At 42.6% G+C, this 17,343-nt stretch overlaps 1 protein-coding gene across 2 annotated transcripts in view; it reads right to left on the bottom strand.

Annotated features, from left to right (window-relative positions):
* opcml (opioid binding protein/cell adhesion molecule-like) overlaps window positions 1-17,343 on the bottom strand; it is a 326,658-nt gene that overhangs the window by 173,260 nt on the left and 136,055 nt on the right. The window contains exon 2 of one of the 2 annotated variants that reach the window (XM_084029508.1): window positions 9,871-9,946. In XM_084029508.1, coding sequence (XP_083885634.1) covers window positions 9,871-9,946 — 76 coding nt within the window. Of the gene's footprint in view, window positions 1-9,870; window positions 10,111-17,343 lie in introns of those variants that run through there. The other variant, XM_084029507.1, reaches the window with a different exon arrangement.

Consider the following 17,343-nt stretch of genomic DNA (forward strand, 5'->3'; position numbering starts at 1 on the left):
TAGCCAGCTGGGTGCATTGCAGTGTTCCAGTTCAATGTCTAAAGCATGACTCAGAAAGAGTTACCTAGCTGCAAATTATGGTTATAATCCCGAACTCCTCCAAAAATCGGAAACATATACGTAAAAGAAAATCAGCATGCCAATGGAAATGTTATCTAAAGATTAAGCTCAATGCACTGTATGCAACATAGGATATTCTTTAATTATTTATTCAAGTAATTCTGCACTATTCAGCTGATATTTTCCAGAGATGTAATGCTCATTTGAAGCACACCGCTCAAAACTCTGAAACTCTCCAGTCCAAACAGACAGACCTGTGGAAGCCTAGTCGGTGAAAGCAGCAGCTTGCTTTGTCACTGAATTATTTAATGCAGCTCATCTACTCTAAAACATTCATCTTCTCAACCCAAAACACTGGTGTTGTGTGTGAGCACTGATCTGAGAGAAAAGAACAAGCACCTAGGAGCGTATCAGCCTGCAGTTAGGATAAGGGTTACTTTAATGTTTCAACCGCTTGATTGTTTCCACATACACAAGTTATTCGCAAAGGATATGCAATACCCTTAGATGGTCATTTGGAATCATATTTAATGAAATCCTCTATTGTACAACATATAGCATATACACAGCTACCTGAAGGTAGTGAAGGGCAGGCCTTCATTTAATTTCTTTTGACTTGAAACCAGCCATTCAGTCAGAACACATTGTATATCTCCATCCAAAGTAACAATATATTGTCTGTCAAAGATTAAAAATGTTTATTAGATTAATCACAGGGTGGCTGTGGATTAATCATGATTTTTAACCACTATACACAAAAAAATTCCCATATTCTCTGTATTTTGTCGTGAGAACAGAAGATAAATGACAGAAGGCGTATATGCACCAGAATTTGAAATAGGGATGCACTGATACCACTTTTTTTTACAAGTACTAAAATTTCAGTACTGATATGCATAATTAATAATACCAATACAATTCTAACAATAACTTTGAACATTTTGATATGACATGGCTGCCTCGGTGACGGCTGTCTCTGTTTTTCATGTTTTTGTTTTTTTGTGTGGTTTTCAGTACTCCCATATTTCATTCACCAGGGAAGCAATGGGAAGGCAGAATATGTTTTTACATTAACGAATGTTGGTGGACTGATGTCAGTGTCAAGGAAACTCCATCAACTGCAAAGCCTTTAAATAACCATGGGTTCTCCTCCTTCATTCTCATTGGTGTGTACATCCCACCTCAGGCCTGTGTCAGTGAGGCACGACAACACCTGGCTGACCACATCACCAGTATGGAACAACATCCAGACTCCCTTCTCATCATCCTGGGGGATTTTATAGCAAACCTCAGACATTAACTTCCAAAATACAGACAGCATTTAAAGAAAAAACACTCTGGACCACTGCTACACAGTCTTTAAGGATGCTTATCGGTCTGTTCCCTGCGGCTTTGGACTCTCTGATCACCTTCTAGTTCATCTTCTCCCAACCTACAGGCAGAAACTAAAATCTGCCAAGGCTGTGGTCAAAACTGTGAGGAGATGGACCAACGAGTCAAAATTGGTGCTCCAGGCCTGCTTTGTCTGCACTGATTGGAGTGTTTTTGAGGCTGGGAAAAAATAAGTCAGCAATGGTGCCCCTCAGGGATGTGTGCTGTCCCCACAGCTCTTCTCCTTCTATACCAACGACTGCACCTCAGGAGAGCCGTCTGTTCAACTACTGACATTTGCAGAAGAAACAATCGTCATCGGCCTCATCCGAGACGAGTCTGCATCCAGATGGGGGGTGGAACAGTTGGCCCTGTGGTGTCATCATAACAACCTGGTGCTGACCACACTCAAAACTGTGGAGATGATTTTGGACTTCAGGAGGAGCCCCCCCATCACTGTCCCCCCTTACCATACTCAACAGCATTGTGTTGGCTATGGACTCCTTCAGGTTACTGGGATTATAATCTCCCAGGACCTGAAGTAGGAGTCCAACATCAACACAGTCATCCAAAAGGCCCAGCATAAGATGGACTTCCTGCGCCAGCTCAGTGGTGTCAACAACCAGGGGGACAAGGCAGATCCTCCATCTTCTTATAAAATAAGTCATTATGGGAATAGTGTGTTGCTGGACTTTATAATGAATTCCTCAAAGATGCGTTTATGAGCTGTGATTCTCCAGCAGCTCCTTGTTCCGAGGTGCAAACCCACAGAACTGTTAAGTAATGTACAGGAATGAACGTGTTAGTGTAGTGTGTTTTATTTTAAAAGGCTATAATGCTTTGTCATATAATGAAAATACAAGATTATAAGTAATAAAAACATGATTGTCATTTAAATCCTACAGCATTATACAACTGTAGAATTGAAGAAAATACAATAACCAATTATTTTGCACACATGTCAGCACTCAAATGTGCGTAAGTGTGCTCTTGAGTGTGCATATAATTTGTTCTTAGAACGAATCCCAAATAACAAAACGTGTCAACTGAAACTGCCCGTGTGGGGTTTCGGATGTAAATTCCTAGACTCGAAGATGACTTGTTCTTATTAGCAATATGATGACCTGCTTGTGCAGGGCATGAACATTGTAATTGCATTCTAGTGTGACTGCCCTTTACTCGGATGGGCCTGTCATCAGCTGCCACTCCGCTCGTCACACTTCCAAGGCTAAATGTGAGACTATGCCAAGGGTCAGCGTCACATTACCTCAGCCACCTCTGGTGCTCATCTGTCCACCTGGGAGAAGAGCCACAGGGGGCCAAACTATGAAGGGCCCGTCAGTTGCAGAGCAGTGCAGCTGGTGTCACTAAGGGGAAGCATTGGCCTACAGTTCATATGTCCAGAGCTCTCCTGAAACGCAGCAGGGCGGTGGTGACGAAAGCCATATTGAGAGTGGGTGGCTGACTAGAAGGCAGCCTTGCTGTCGTTGGTTTGAGTGGTAGTTATTGCTCTCCTTAAGGACAGCGGTTATAGAGAAAACAGGATTTACCACCTGCTCCCCAACCAGGCTTTAGTTCTGTGTCTGATCAGGAAGGCTGGCCTGCACTCGTCGAAGCTTCGACTGTTGCTATATAATAGTATTTAAATATATACATAACCCCAACATTATCAAATAGCCAGAAATTCTATTCATATAATTCATATTCTCAGATGGATAGAACTATTTGTTGTTAATGGACCTGCATTTCTATATAGCGTTTTCTCGTCTTTTGAACCACTCAAAGCGCTTTACACTACATTCACTATTTATTCACCCACTCACACACATTCATACACTGATGGCAGGGGAGCCGTCTGCCCATCAGGATCTAATCTTATGTAACTTATTCACACACAAAAACACGCCCATGGCGCAGCCTTCGGGGGCAGTTTGGGGTTCAGTATCTTGCCCTAGGACACCTTGGCATGTGGACTGGAGGAGCCGGGAATCCTGGAATCGAACCGATTGGAGGATGGCTCGCTCTACCTCTCAGCCACAGTCGCTCCTTATTGTGAACACAGATGTGTCAAATATGTGTTTGCTGAGGTACTGAGACACATCCTTCACATTTATTAAAATACAACACAAGTTTAAGTGCAAAAACAATTAACAATTTTGATTAGAAGGTATCAAAACAACAACGCTGAGAACAAAACGTGGAGGGAGATCAAAACAAATCTTTCTATTTCAATTTCCATTTTTAAAATATTTTCATTAACCTTCTGTGACCCAACCATTCTGTCTTTTCATACCTTTGTGTTTTGCCCTATAAAATTGTCATTTCTGAGTATCATCAAGTTATACACATCCCCAGAATCAGCATAACCTCAGCTAACTGTATCACTCAACAATGTGTTGTACAATAGTATATACTAAAATAGAGGATTTTAGCCCATAAAAAAATGGACCTTGAATTTTTCACATTTTATTAAAAAAACAAACCATTATAACAAAAGAAAAGCTCAACGCACAAAGTTGCACACACTTGTTTGGATTGTGCTAGAAGTTATTTGAAGCTTCTAGCTCCTTCTGTCGAATGAAATATGGACATTCTTTATGGTACTGTCCAGGAATTATCCTATCCTCTCACTGCCCTTAATATATATGTATATAGTGTACTTGTGCCATTCATGTTTTTAACTTTTTCTTTCACTACAATAACTCTTTGACTGTGCTTTTCTCTGCTTTGAACTCCTCCGTGTCTCCTGGTTTCGCAAACACAACAACTCACAGCCAAGCGCAAATGAGACCTTCCAATTGGCTGCAAAAGCCCCTACGGGAGCCAATACGAGTGTCCGATGCATTAACGTAACTCTATAGGTCACTAGTAAGATGGTGGATGAGAACTGATCGATATACATAAAGAGAAATGGAGAGTAGTTCCACGGAAAAGAGGAGACATCTAATCACATCTTTTACAACTTTACACATTAGTTTTGTTGTCGGAAGTAAATGGCTAAATGGCTACAATGGGCCTCAATGTGTTGAGGACTGCATGACTAATTGATAATTAAATCATTTTTCCAATACGAATACCACGACCGAAAATGCCTCCAATACAGCCAAAGAATGCTGTTTCATTGTCACTTAATTCATGTCATTTATCACCTTTACACTACAAGGGTCACTCGCTACCTGATCTGCACGTCCTGCCTGATCGCTACTGCACATATGTGCAATCTTGTAAACACTCTCATGCAGTCTTATTTCCCTGGTAAGGCTACATTGTGAACAACAAATCCCCAGAAGAAGAGCTAGTTAGCAGCCAGTGGGCGGCACAGTCCTGCTTGGGTAAATAACAGAGCTAACCGCTATCCAACCTTGCATTATGCATTATGTGTATTTGTGTTACATTCTCATGTGTTCAAATGTAATCTTGTAGAATGTATTTTTTTGGCAAGAAACTTGAATAACTGCAGTTGTTTGAAGGAGGTGTTATCACAGGCAGGGATCAGTATTCCACACAGACCGTTTTTGAGGTAGCCAGGGCTCCAGAGTGTGACCATTTTGGGCACACATGGACATGCACACTTGGTCACACTGGTGCTCCCAACATTCAGCTGGTCTGTTTATGTGTGTAGCGTAATTTGTTTTTGCCCACAGAACAGAGATGAATCACCACTGTCTGAGCCAATCAGAGGCCGAGTAGGAGCGGGCCTCCCTCTCTGATTGGCTCTAAGTCACCTGTCTCCCCACCGTAAGTTACCAGTCCTGTCTCACTGTCTCCCCTCGCACTGTAAGATACCGGTCTTGTCTCACCGTCAGTGTCGAGAACCGGTGGTCTGGTCGGGCGTAGTTTAAAGAACTGGTCATTTGATTCGGTCTCCGATTACTCGATTAATCGATGGAATAATTGGTAGATTACTCGATTACAAAAAGATTCGATAGCTGCCCTATTACGAACTCTTTAACTTCCTAACACTGTGGTCTAAGCAGCTTCTAATAAATAATAAATGCTAATATTGCCAAAAACTATTTTTAATCAAAGCAAATATTGAAATAATACAACCATAATATATTGGCCGCCACGCAAGTATTGGAATCGGTATTGGGAAGGAATTTTCTATCTTTTAAATCTGAAAATCTCTAGTTGATAATACTTTTGCAAAAGTAATATTATATGATTGAGCTGCGAGACAGCTTCATCCGTGGTCTTTCCAAGCCAAGCTACTAGAACCGATCGCACCGCACATGGAGGAAGAGCCAGCCAGCACCGGGGGTAGGATCCTCCCACACTGAGCTGCTGTCTCTGACCTCCCAAGTTGAATCTCCCTGCCAGATGCACCTGTAGAAGGCAGACAGGTAAAACGAGTGACATATGGTATATAACTCTTCTCATCTGGACTGCAGCCATTACTTTCAGTTAAGGTCGCTGTAGGTTGCACGTGCAGCGGCACAACCGCTCCCTAAATGTGAAGCCAAAACATCTGGATGTCCCCCTGGTGGCTGGCTGTTAATCATGGAAGCACAAGATTTGCTATGCAGCAGAGGTTTCTATGAGCAGAGAAAACATTTTAAAAGTCAATATCACAGGCGATCGTGTTCCTTTAATTGTGGGAAGTCAAAATTGTGATTGCACTTAATATTCAATTAATTGTGCAGCCCTACCTCCCACTTCTCAGCTAATTGGAATCAGATATTCATTACCACTGCTACGTTGACCCAAATGCTGGTGACATTCCAGCCAATTAGAATCAATTATTCACAATGAATCATTACCAGTACCTGTAAATTACACTCTAAAGACAAGGTAATGGTCTATGTATGTGTGCATAATATATTGGCTTAACATTTGCATCAACACTTACTTGCAATCCTTTTTTTTTTCTGGTGATCTCCATGTCTGGAAAATAGTAAAATTGCTACTGAAGCTGTGTTGCATGATACAAATTATTGTGCAGCACACATCTGCATAAGTTCCTGCTGGCAGGGGCCTTCTTCATGTGACAATGATTCAGGCTTTGTGTTGCCCTTGACTGTCTAAACACAGCTCTGTAGAAATAAAATAGTACCCGATCAGTGTTGCCAGTGACAGGAAATCACTCCGATGCAACAATCTGTCATAAAAACCTATTGACAGTGGAGTTCTGGTTTCACTGGTCCGGTTCGGTGTACAGGGCTAAACCGGTTTGCAAACTGGTTGATCCGCCATTTGTCCTTATGACACGTTCTGGGAAATTAAAAACAGTGACCTGTGCCGACGGCATCACGGCACTAAATCCAACTTGTATTGCATTAGTAATAAGCAGCAATAATAACAAGTGATTAACATTGTGTTTATTTATAAACCAACTAACAGAGCCGCGGTGAGTGTCTGAGGCTGGTAAAAGTGCAATTGCCATGCTTCCAAGCGAGCCGAGGCTGGCATGACAGAGATCACATTTCAGTCGAGGTGGGAGGGGGGAGATGCGTACACCGTACGGTGTTTGTTCACTTCGATGTTTTGAAAATGTGTTATAAGGTGACACGCCACCGGAGCATTTAACAAGCCAAGACAGTTGATCCGAAGAAGATAGAAAGCTGGTAGTTGCTCGTACGAGGCCGCCGTTATATCATCAACACATATATGATGCACAGCAACTTCGCTTGCGGTATATTTTTGACTCTCCTTTCCGTGATTACAGCAGAAACTTCTGTGTTGAAAAGCCTAATGTTTCACTAGGGAGGGGCTGCTGTGGCAAGTTCGACGTGTTTGGCTTAATATCAGACCTCTTTTAAAATGTTTAAACCGGCCCAAGTCTGGTTGACAGTAAAAATGCCATAGTCTCCCTGGCCTAAAAGCATTTAACCCTTGATGAGCCTTTGTCAGTTGGCTCTCGACTGAGATAGTCCTGATCTGAGATAGAAAAGCAAACTGTGCCAGACTGGAATGAAATTTGCCTGTTGCTGTTTAAATCTTTTTTTAACCCTTAGAATAGTGTCACTAACTGACTTCCAAATAGCAGTAATAGCAATATAGAGTAGATTCCTTTTTTAAGTTCCTACCTTGTAATATGTTTGGAAATTATGTTCTATTAGGACAGATTCAACACCTACTAATTTTGAACTACTACTCTGCTCATTCTTTTGACCAAATCAGAGGTTAACACCCCAGCTGCCCTCCTCTCCAGCTCTCTCTCCAGGGCTTCCTGTTTCTGGCCCACCTCTCCCTCCAGACAGCTGCCCTCCCAGGCTTCTGTATCATTACCACTTCGAGTGATGAGGGACGTACAGAGGCTCTTCACAGGCTACACAGTGGTTTCTCACACCATCAGCCCCAGGGCGCTCCACACATGTAGCAGTTTGCTGTCAAATGTGAGGACAATGCTATCATATAACAGCTCCACAGGCCTCATCCCCACTCGCAGAAGCTGGGAAGCCAGATGAGAATGGTGTCCTTTCATTTCTCTGGTGCTTTCAACAGCATCCAGCCCCTCCTGCTTGGGGAGATGCTCAAAGCAAGCTTGGTTTCCTTGATTATGGACTGACTAGCTCACCGACAGGCAGCAGTTCATCTTCCTCTAGGGCAGTGTATTGAATATGCTGCAGAGCGGCACAACTGTATTGTCCGCTTTCAAGTTCACTCTCTAAACCTCTCCTTCTAAGATTCCACTCAGGGTCATGGCAGCTCCACCGGTTATTTGATGACTCCTCTATGGCGGGTTGTATAGGTTAGGGTGAGAAAAGGAGGACGTCTGCCAAAAGAGTCCCGTCGGCTGCTCCAGGTGCAACCATTTGCAGCTCAGTGTCATTGTACAGTGTGGAGAGAGGTTGCAATGGTTGGTTTCTGTGGAGCCAACCGACAAGATCTACTGGTGAGTGGAGACCAGCACACATGATCAACAACCTGGTAAGAAAGTGTGTTCTCTGAAGCTGCACGGAGCAGAGGACAGAAGACGAGGACTCAACAGAAGGACAACACTTTGTACCCCCTCTGGTGCGAGCTGGTGCAGCGATGGCACACGATCACCTTCCACCTCATCTACCCAAGGTGCAACAGCAAGCTGTTTAGCTGGCCGTCTGTGTCAACAGTCATTAAACTGTGCAATTATTCTTGTCTAAATAGCTCATATCTCAGCCAGCTCCACTGTACTGACCTGCACCGACAGCTTGAGGATAATGTGACTACATTACCGAGGAGTCACATTCATATTCCTACAAATCTGCATGCCTGCTTTTATAGCTCACTGCTTGTAAATCATACTTAAGTTAGCAATCAATTAACATCTGTAACACAATACAGATGTGTGCTACTAGTATTAGGCATATGGGGACAATCATGGCTTCCTGTTCATTCAAACTCACGTGCATATACTTATTGATTCTTTACATTGATATTTAATGTTAATATATATATTTTTATTGATTCACTTCCCCCATGCTGTTGATCACTACAGTTGAATTTTTTTCATGCTTTCTCGTCGTTTTGACCTAATAACCATGACTGGTATGCCAGTCCTGTGGTTGACTAAGGTTTTCCCTGCTTCCTGCCCAGAGACTGCTGTGTTCTACCCCCCAGGTGGATTACAGTCAAATTACATCGTACTTTATGTCTGTTTACGATAAGGCAACTCATTGTTTGTGTATGTATATCTGTGAGTATTTGTGTGGGTGGAGCGAGGCCCTGAGATCTCACATCTATTCACAGAGAAGTTGCAGCACCACACCTGCTCTATTCTTATACAAAGATTTACAGCAAACCCACAATAAAGTTTATAGGCACATAGAAATAACACTGTGAAAGAGAGAAGATACTTTTATAAAGAAGTATAAAAACGTGTGGGAAATGTTTGATAAAACACACACACACACACACAGATATATATAAATATATATATATATATATATAGAGAGAGAGAGAGAGAGAGAGAGAGAGAGAGAGAAAGAGAGAGTGTATATATATATATATATATATATATATATATATATATATATATATAGAGAGAGAGAGAGAGAGAGAGAGAGAGAGAGAGAGAGAGAGAGAGCAAGTTGTATTATAAATTATGAATAAAACAGAACTCATCCCAATTTCCGAAAGTGTAACGGAAACAAATTAGCCCTGAAAACGGAATACATGTATCACAGACTCCATCAATAGTCCACCTCTCGTCCCGGTGCTGAAGCGGGAGCGTCTCAGCTCTGTGCATCCTCAACAAGACATTAAGCAGCGGATCAATAACATTCAAGGGCAACGAGCAAAAAGCGGCCAAAACAGTGACTTCTCCCCCTTATGTAACTTCCAGATGACACGCACGCGCTGCCAGCATCTCGATTTCATATGGAGAGAAAACAGGCGCGTGCGTTTTCCTCCCGCTTCTCCTGCCGGATGACCTTTAGTAACTCCTGGACCAACGCACGCTGTAAAACACAAGTCGAGCCCCATTGCGCTGCGATGATGGAATACAGTTAAAAGACTTACTTTAAGACGGCGCTGTCCCCCTGTCTCACGGTGATGTTGTCCTTTAGTACAGAATCCCCGCTTCTGGCCGGAACTCCTGCAGGTACAAGGAATAACAATTTAAGTCCGAGGAGGAGCAGGCATTTCCCGGGCAGCGCCATATAGCCACAAATCCCCATCATTCGCTGTCACTGCGCAACTTCCAGGAAAACTTGACCCGCCGGATATTCCGTTTGCGTCTCGAGCTTTGGATCGCAAATTCCACTCCGCAAACGAGATGCGACGGACGACGTGCTTTTGCTCCAAGTAAACGGGCTGCGAGGAAGAAATACTGTCCGTGACGTCGGAGATGGAGGAAAAAGTGCCTGTCCGCCCGGGAGCCGCTGGAGGAAACTGAGTTCGGAGGAGAGAAAAGCCGCCGTGTTTCTCGCAGAACTGCGCAGCGTCTCCTCCGCTTCAAACTGCCGTGAAATGGATGCAGAGAACCAAGTCTCGTGTTCTTTCTCTCCCTCACTCTCCGCTCGTCTGCTCGTCGTGAGACGCTGTGAAGCTCTAGTGTCGGCACTCAAAGCATAAGGCTCATTTCGCTCCAGTGTCTTTTTCTTTCGTTAAGTAGGCTACAGCTCCTGAAGTAGTCTCTCTCTCTCTCTCTCTCTCTCTCTCTCTCTCTCTCTTCCTCTCTCTCCCTTTTAATGGCCAGGTAGCATCACTTGCCTCCCGTCGCCATGAGGACCATATGGTCTGTAGCCTGCAGTGTTCTCACGCGGGTCAGAGAGTCAGTGGCGGCCAAACCGGGGTCCAGGGACCTCCAGTGGGCCAATAAAGGCAGTGTATGAAATAAAGACCCCTTGATTGACACTTGAGGCGCCTGAAAGGCTCAGCTGCAAAATCGTGGGTGGCTGGAAAAAATCCTTAAAATATATATATTTGTCACTAAAAATGTGGGTGTATTCATTATTCAACATTCATTCACAATTAGGAATACAGTCAATTATTATGGGGTGTTTCCTTTGTAGTTGTGTAGGCAACATGATTGTTAACAGCGTTCGCCTCGATGATGTGTGCGCAAAGCGCGAGTATCCGAGGTGATTGCCTCGGCTTGCATCCATGAAATCTTGTTTATTGCATATTGAGTCCATGTAAGACTTCAGCAACCCCGGAGCACTAGGAAGACCCCCCCTGATGGCCACTGGCTGTTTTGCGCGCTGCTTTAGGGGGTTTACAGGAGACACTGCTATTCAGCAACAGGAAAAAATATTACTCTTCATTTCACACATGGCAAACACTCATGCATATAACAGCTATCACGGCTGTGGATTTAGTTCTCAGCCGTGTAAGCCACTAGGATGCACATGGAGAAGGCGAGGCGTCCTGTGAGCAGTTAAAGTATTCACTCCCTTATTAATTGGGATCACTTGAAGCGGGGAAGCTCTCAATGTAGGTGACCATGCTGGAGTGCCTGAAGCCTGGAGGTTACTAAACAAAACGGGGACGTGTTCAATTTCACAATAATGTAATTCACTCGAAGCGATTCCAATCAGAGAATGAATCCCGAAGACTATTCCAATAACAGGTTTCACACTCGGCACCTTCCTCGTCTGAGGAAGGGATGTAGCAAACGAAGGTGAGAACGTATTGTTTATGTAAGGCTGATTACAAATGTTAAAAAAAGATCTCACATAACACTTTGTGTACCTGCTTGACATGTGTTAGGTGTTGATCTTTAACCAAATAGCTTTTTGATTATGTTTTTGCATTTTATTTATGTATTTTTTAGACATGGGATAGGATGAGAAAAGCAACATAATGGATAAATCGCTCAGATTTGGGTTTATATAGATTGCAGGCTATTGGTGTATGGCTATTTCTTTAGTTTTTTCCATTGAGGGATATCACCTAAAGCAACATGGAAGGTTTGTAATCTGGTTGATATTTAGGTGTCATGCATTAGATGCTGGTGGGTTAATATACAGCATTGTTGGATTTGTAAATGTTTCTGAATAATTCCATGAGGTGTGGGTCATGTCAACAGTCAGATAATCAGAAAAATATATTCAAATGGGAGTCCAGTGTGTATTTATTTGGCTTCCATGACATAAAACAACTCAAGGACCCATCATGGTTAATGTGTTTATCGGGGAAAACGCTTCCATCTTCTTTTAGAATTTGTATCGGTAAATGACATAAGAAAAACATCATCTTGGTTCGGGTTTCTATAAAACAAACAAACAAAAACATATAGGTCAAGGTCAGCGGCCTTAGGTTCCTCTCTTCAGATATCCTTACCATCATAGGATGCAGCCAAGGCTTAGGTAACAACCAGGGAAAGCATGTGACTGCCCCAGGCACTGGAATCTTGGTTGTTTTTGGAACTTATCAAAATTTGGTTTCAAGCGCTTTATTATTTGAGTTTTGTGTAGAGTGCACATTTTGGGGGAGGAATGGGAGATTAGCAGCACATTATTTTGCTCCTCTAGCAGTGCTGTTACAACTCTGTGCTTTCCCCCACCATCCAGCTCAGGTTGGTAAATCCTAAATCGCAGCTCGTATGTGATGAATAGCCAATCATAGCCTATTTTACTCAGTGAGTCAGAAGCACAGATTCAGCTCATCGATGAGCGTGGCCATCAGCTGTATGTTGCCGGTCAAGAGAAGTATGACATGCTGTTTAAAATTACAGTAATTCACCTAGAAATAACACTACCATGGGGTTTTCATGTCACCCCGCCCTTCCACCAAGCAGTACAGTCCAGTTCATTGGTCATTAAAATGGTTATTTTTATGTTGACTTTGGCAAAAGTTGTGGAAGCTGCCAATAGAACCACTCCATTCTTGATACAACGACACCATACTAGATAGTGGTTCATTTTTAATAGTTTTTTTAATGTTTAATTCAACCCAGATTTAATATATGGCAGCTGACGACACTGGTTTTCACACTACGCCATTCAATTGAAGACTGCAGACATTAAGGTTTGGTTGCTGGTGAAAGGATTCAGCAAATGTCCATTGAAGATGATGTCACGGCACTATCACGCACCGTTACTACGGTGACCAGTTCAAAATCCCACATACACTTTGCGGGTAATAAAGGGGGGCAGAAAAGCACCTGGTACCAAAAGCGAGTGGATTTGAGCAGCGCCGTGTTAAAATGACATGGCAGGGGTAATTCTAATGAAATGGTCCCATTGACCTCTGCCTGGAAAAATCTTTATTGATTTTTTGAGAGCTACATGACCATTTTGTAGACCTGGCAGGTGCAGTTTAAATAAACTTAATAGGCGGTTGATGAAACAGCAATTTTCAGTTCATGTGTTTGATGGTTTGGTAAGGACGAAAGTACCCTTTAGGGAAAGAGAGTCTGGACTTCACTAAACCACATAGACTTTGTTTACTAATGTGTGCTCCTGCAAGTCCACATCTGTATGCATGGAGGGGAAGCCGGCCCCTGGGGAAGCAAGAGGCACTTTGCTGCACATCTGACAGCAGAACTCGGAATGACTATGACAGCGTTTGAGTCTCATGAGAAGACTGAACAAGATAATTTCTTTACCTTAACATCAATTTAGCAAGCTGTTAAGAAATTGGATGGGGAACAACAAATGGCAATGTACTGAAGGCTTTGGAGGCCATCACTGGAAAAGATACAAGTTGTCTATTATCAGACGTTTGTGCAAGTGTGAAAGCAAGTCCTTGTTCTGTTGTGTGTTCATCAATCTTGTCCCACACACAATTGACTTCACAATAAAAGTCTTTGTCTTAACGATAAACGTACTGCGCTGCACAAGTTAGAGCCCAAAAGACAATTATATCTTTTAGCAGGTGTGAGGCTTTCTCAAGTTTTATTGCCCACTTCATGGTAGTAGCAGCAGGAGAACCCAAAACCTTCACCACAATGGTAGTGGACTTCAGGGTGTCATTAGCAATAAAATAGATCATCCACAATGTCCTCTGTGTATCCCATTACTTCTGCCAGCTCCATTTCAAGGTAGCAGCTAAAAACATTGAAAGAAAATACACAGACTAACCAACACCTCACTCCCAACACGTCGAATACCACAGCTCAGACGCACCGAGGCGCACTTTATATCTGTGTGAGAAACTGATGTAGTATACGTCCACGTGGGGGAGGGTGAAACAAACACAAGACTTTCACCCAGGAGACCATTGTTTTCAACTTGTGTGAAACTAAAAGTCAACGTTGACATGTTGCCGTCAGTCAAGTGACTCGTTGGTGACTTGGTAATCATGTGAGTCGTCAAGTTAGTCAGGCAAGTTAACATCAATCACGCTCCTTTCCTTACAATATGGAAGTGCTTTTGTTGCCTTAAACTGAGTTCCCATGAAGACAGAAGTTCATTTTGAAAAGACACTATGCATGTAATGAGAGTATATTGACATGTCTGAAACGGACACTTGAGGGACCACTGACCAAGCCGAGTCGGACTAATATACAGGATTAGGAGAAAGCCTGAGAGGTCAATACTTGCTGTAACATAATGAGCAGCCCGTCGCATTTACCAAACCAGTTTACTCTCAGGTTGTTATTGAGGAATTATGATGATGTCTTTTGCCAGAGAAATTGAGCAAAGATAAGACTTAATTAAAATGATATCTAGCAGGGATGCAACGCCAGTCCTGACTATGTGCACATCTTAATGGTTTTTAAATTAAAATCCCTCCCTGACCTCAGCAAAATATAAGATATGTGGTCTTAATTAGAGTCAAGGGTACAGGGAGGGAGTGCTGAGGCCCTCACAGACACCCCCTCCTCAGTTGATTAAGGCTGCAACACTTGGTCACATGATGTCTTGTTAACACCTTGGTGGCGTCCGTATCAGTTGACTGCCAGGATGAAGTTGCTTTAAAAATGCCATTAAGAGAGAGAAGAGAGAATTCAGTATTTTTAGCAAACATTGCTGCACAGTGTTTGGAGGATACAATAAGGCTGCAATCCTTTTCAATGCACGTCATGTGCCTAACGTGGTCCACCCTTGATTGTCCTGTCTCACAGCAGGTCATGTACATCCGGTGACCTTGCAAACGCTCCACAACGAGCGACGGTGCCAAGCATGCAGAAATGACAAATTAGAATGGCATTGTTTGTTGCACTGCCCGCATGAATCACTCCTGATGTATCACGTACACAAGAAAAGAGGGAGAGAGCAAAAGAAGAAAAGGTAAACTATGTGGCCGAGATCAACTACCCATGCTCTGAAACAGGAGGTGGATATATTGATTTTAACATGCTCAAATGAACAAACCCATTCCACTTAAATCATCGTCTTTTTGATCGCTTGCAGCCCTATACAGTCCAGCTCCTCCCGCTAGATTGTGTTTTCTCATTAATTTCACTCATACATGCAGTGACATTCACATATTTTTCTGCTGTGACGCATTAACACCAGAGCCTGCGTGCCTTATTCAAACAATCTGTGCTAATCTTCATTCATATCATGCAAGGATGGGCAGAGCTAGGAGACAATGGACCAGCCTCTGACCAAAGCAAGCTAATACCCAGCAAAAACACGGGTAGACTGAATAAAGAGCACTCCCTCAATGGATTCAGTCATCTGCAGAAGCTCAGAAACCACTGACACACTAATTTTATGCAACTTATTCATGAGTGTCTGACATTCCGAGGTCAGTCCAAGTTGTGTGAAGTGAGAAAGAACTTGTTTGTGGCAAAAGCAGGAATCCGACACGGCATGCTCTTTTGTGTTGGCTAAATTAATTCAAGTAACAGAGCTTTGGTTTTGGTAAGTTTGAGGTGATGTTTGGTGCATTATAGAATACTTGACTAAGAGAAAACAAACACAATTAGGACATTTTGAACTAAATAAACATAATCAGCCTGAATTATTAACATCAGCAGAATAATTTAATTTTACAAACTTAATCTTCACAAAAATAGATCTAATTTCGGTTATGAATATTCAACCAACACATTCTTTTGATGATGAAACAAATGTCAGCTTCTCTCAGACATCTGCAATATCATGAAACATTCCTGCTGCAGGGAAAGTATCCCGCAACCATCCAACATCTACACTTCTACTCTTTTGTTCACAACTAGTTTCTTCTGGTTCTTCCTATGCTTGGGTCAATATTGACGAGTAAAATGTAAAATGATGAAGAGAGACATTAAAAGATTGATTTATATGTCATTTCAAGCGTATTTAATTAAAATACTCACATGTACATTTGAAGTTTGTCTGATCCCGGAGTTTTTCCTCCAGCCTTTATTGACCACAGAGTCCAAATATATATATTTTTTTAAAAGTGTGGATCTTACAGACTTAATGTCTTTTTAGTATGAAATTCTCTCTTTGACCTTCAACCACAAAACCATAACGTGAATTCAAACCACAGTTTTTGTGAATGTCCATCCATGCGTCTGCATATGACAAGTTGGGAATGAGAACAGGACGTGTAATGACACCTGAAAGCTAAAACGCGTTTCATGACCAGCATTTTTATGAGTGTGACTGAAAAAAAATTTAGGTCACACTGGTCCACCTAACGCTGCTCGGGTGAAAAAAATAATCGTAAGCGCAGCATCTCTTTGTGTTCTCCTGATGGTATCTAAACCAATAAGAGACAGAGCTTGGCTGGGCGGGTCCTTGCCTCTGATTGGCTGTGGTCCTTTTCACTGCTGTAAAAATTTGAAAAAGTTTGAAAAAAGCGAGCGAGGCGAGCTGAGCAGGTACTCCTGAGCGCTTCGAAAATGGGTGCTGAGCGCTTCGATTTTCTTCGAAAATGAAGAGAGGCAGAAAGCCTGGCCCCGAGACTCTAATTAAAAAGCCCAAAAATACGCCTTCAGACAGGACTGGTTGAAGCAATTTCCCTGGCTGATGTACGATAAACAAAGAGACTCAATGCACTGTATTTATTGTCGGGAGTGCGGTCAGAATTTGGCCGGTAATAGTGCGTTTGTGGAAGAGTCAACAACATTTGGCATCGAGACGTTGAAAAAGCGCAGTATGTCCAAAAAGCATACTACATGCCGTGATAAGTGTGTTAATAAAGTGGCCCCTCTCCCAGCTGCATTTCAACATCAGGCTGTATCAATCAGGTCCGCTGAGGAATCTGAAATGATTATAAAATTCAACGTTGCATATAATATTGCAAAGGAGGAGTTGCCATTCACCAAATTTAACTCCAAAATTATTCTGATGAAAAAAATGCCGACACACTGAAGAACAAGACGGGGGTTGGAAAACGCCACGTACACGTCATTCATGATTGATGGCGACACAGACGTCTCTATGGAGGAGTGCGTTTTTGTCTACTGCCGCATTTTGCGGAAAGGTCAACATGTTAATTGGACATGTCGGGTGGAGCATGGACACGCACAGTGTTTGAAGGCCCACATTACAGCATGGGAGATCATGAATAGCAAATTGTATAGTAGCCTATTCCTCATATTATTAAAAATGAATAGCCTAAGTAAAAATATAAGTAGGCTAGGCTAAGATCACATAAACAGTTTTC

The sequence above is a fragment of the Eutrigla gurnardus genome (assembly GCF_963514095.1).
Source record: "Eutrigla gurnardus genome assembly, chromosome: 15".
Classification (NCBI taxonomy): domain Eukaryota; kingdom Metazoa; phylum Chordata; class Actinopteri; order Perciformes; family Triglidae; genus Eutrigla; species Eutrigla gurnardus.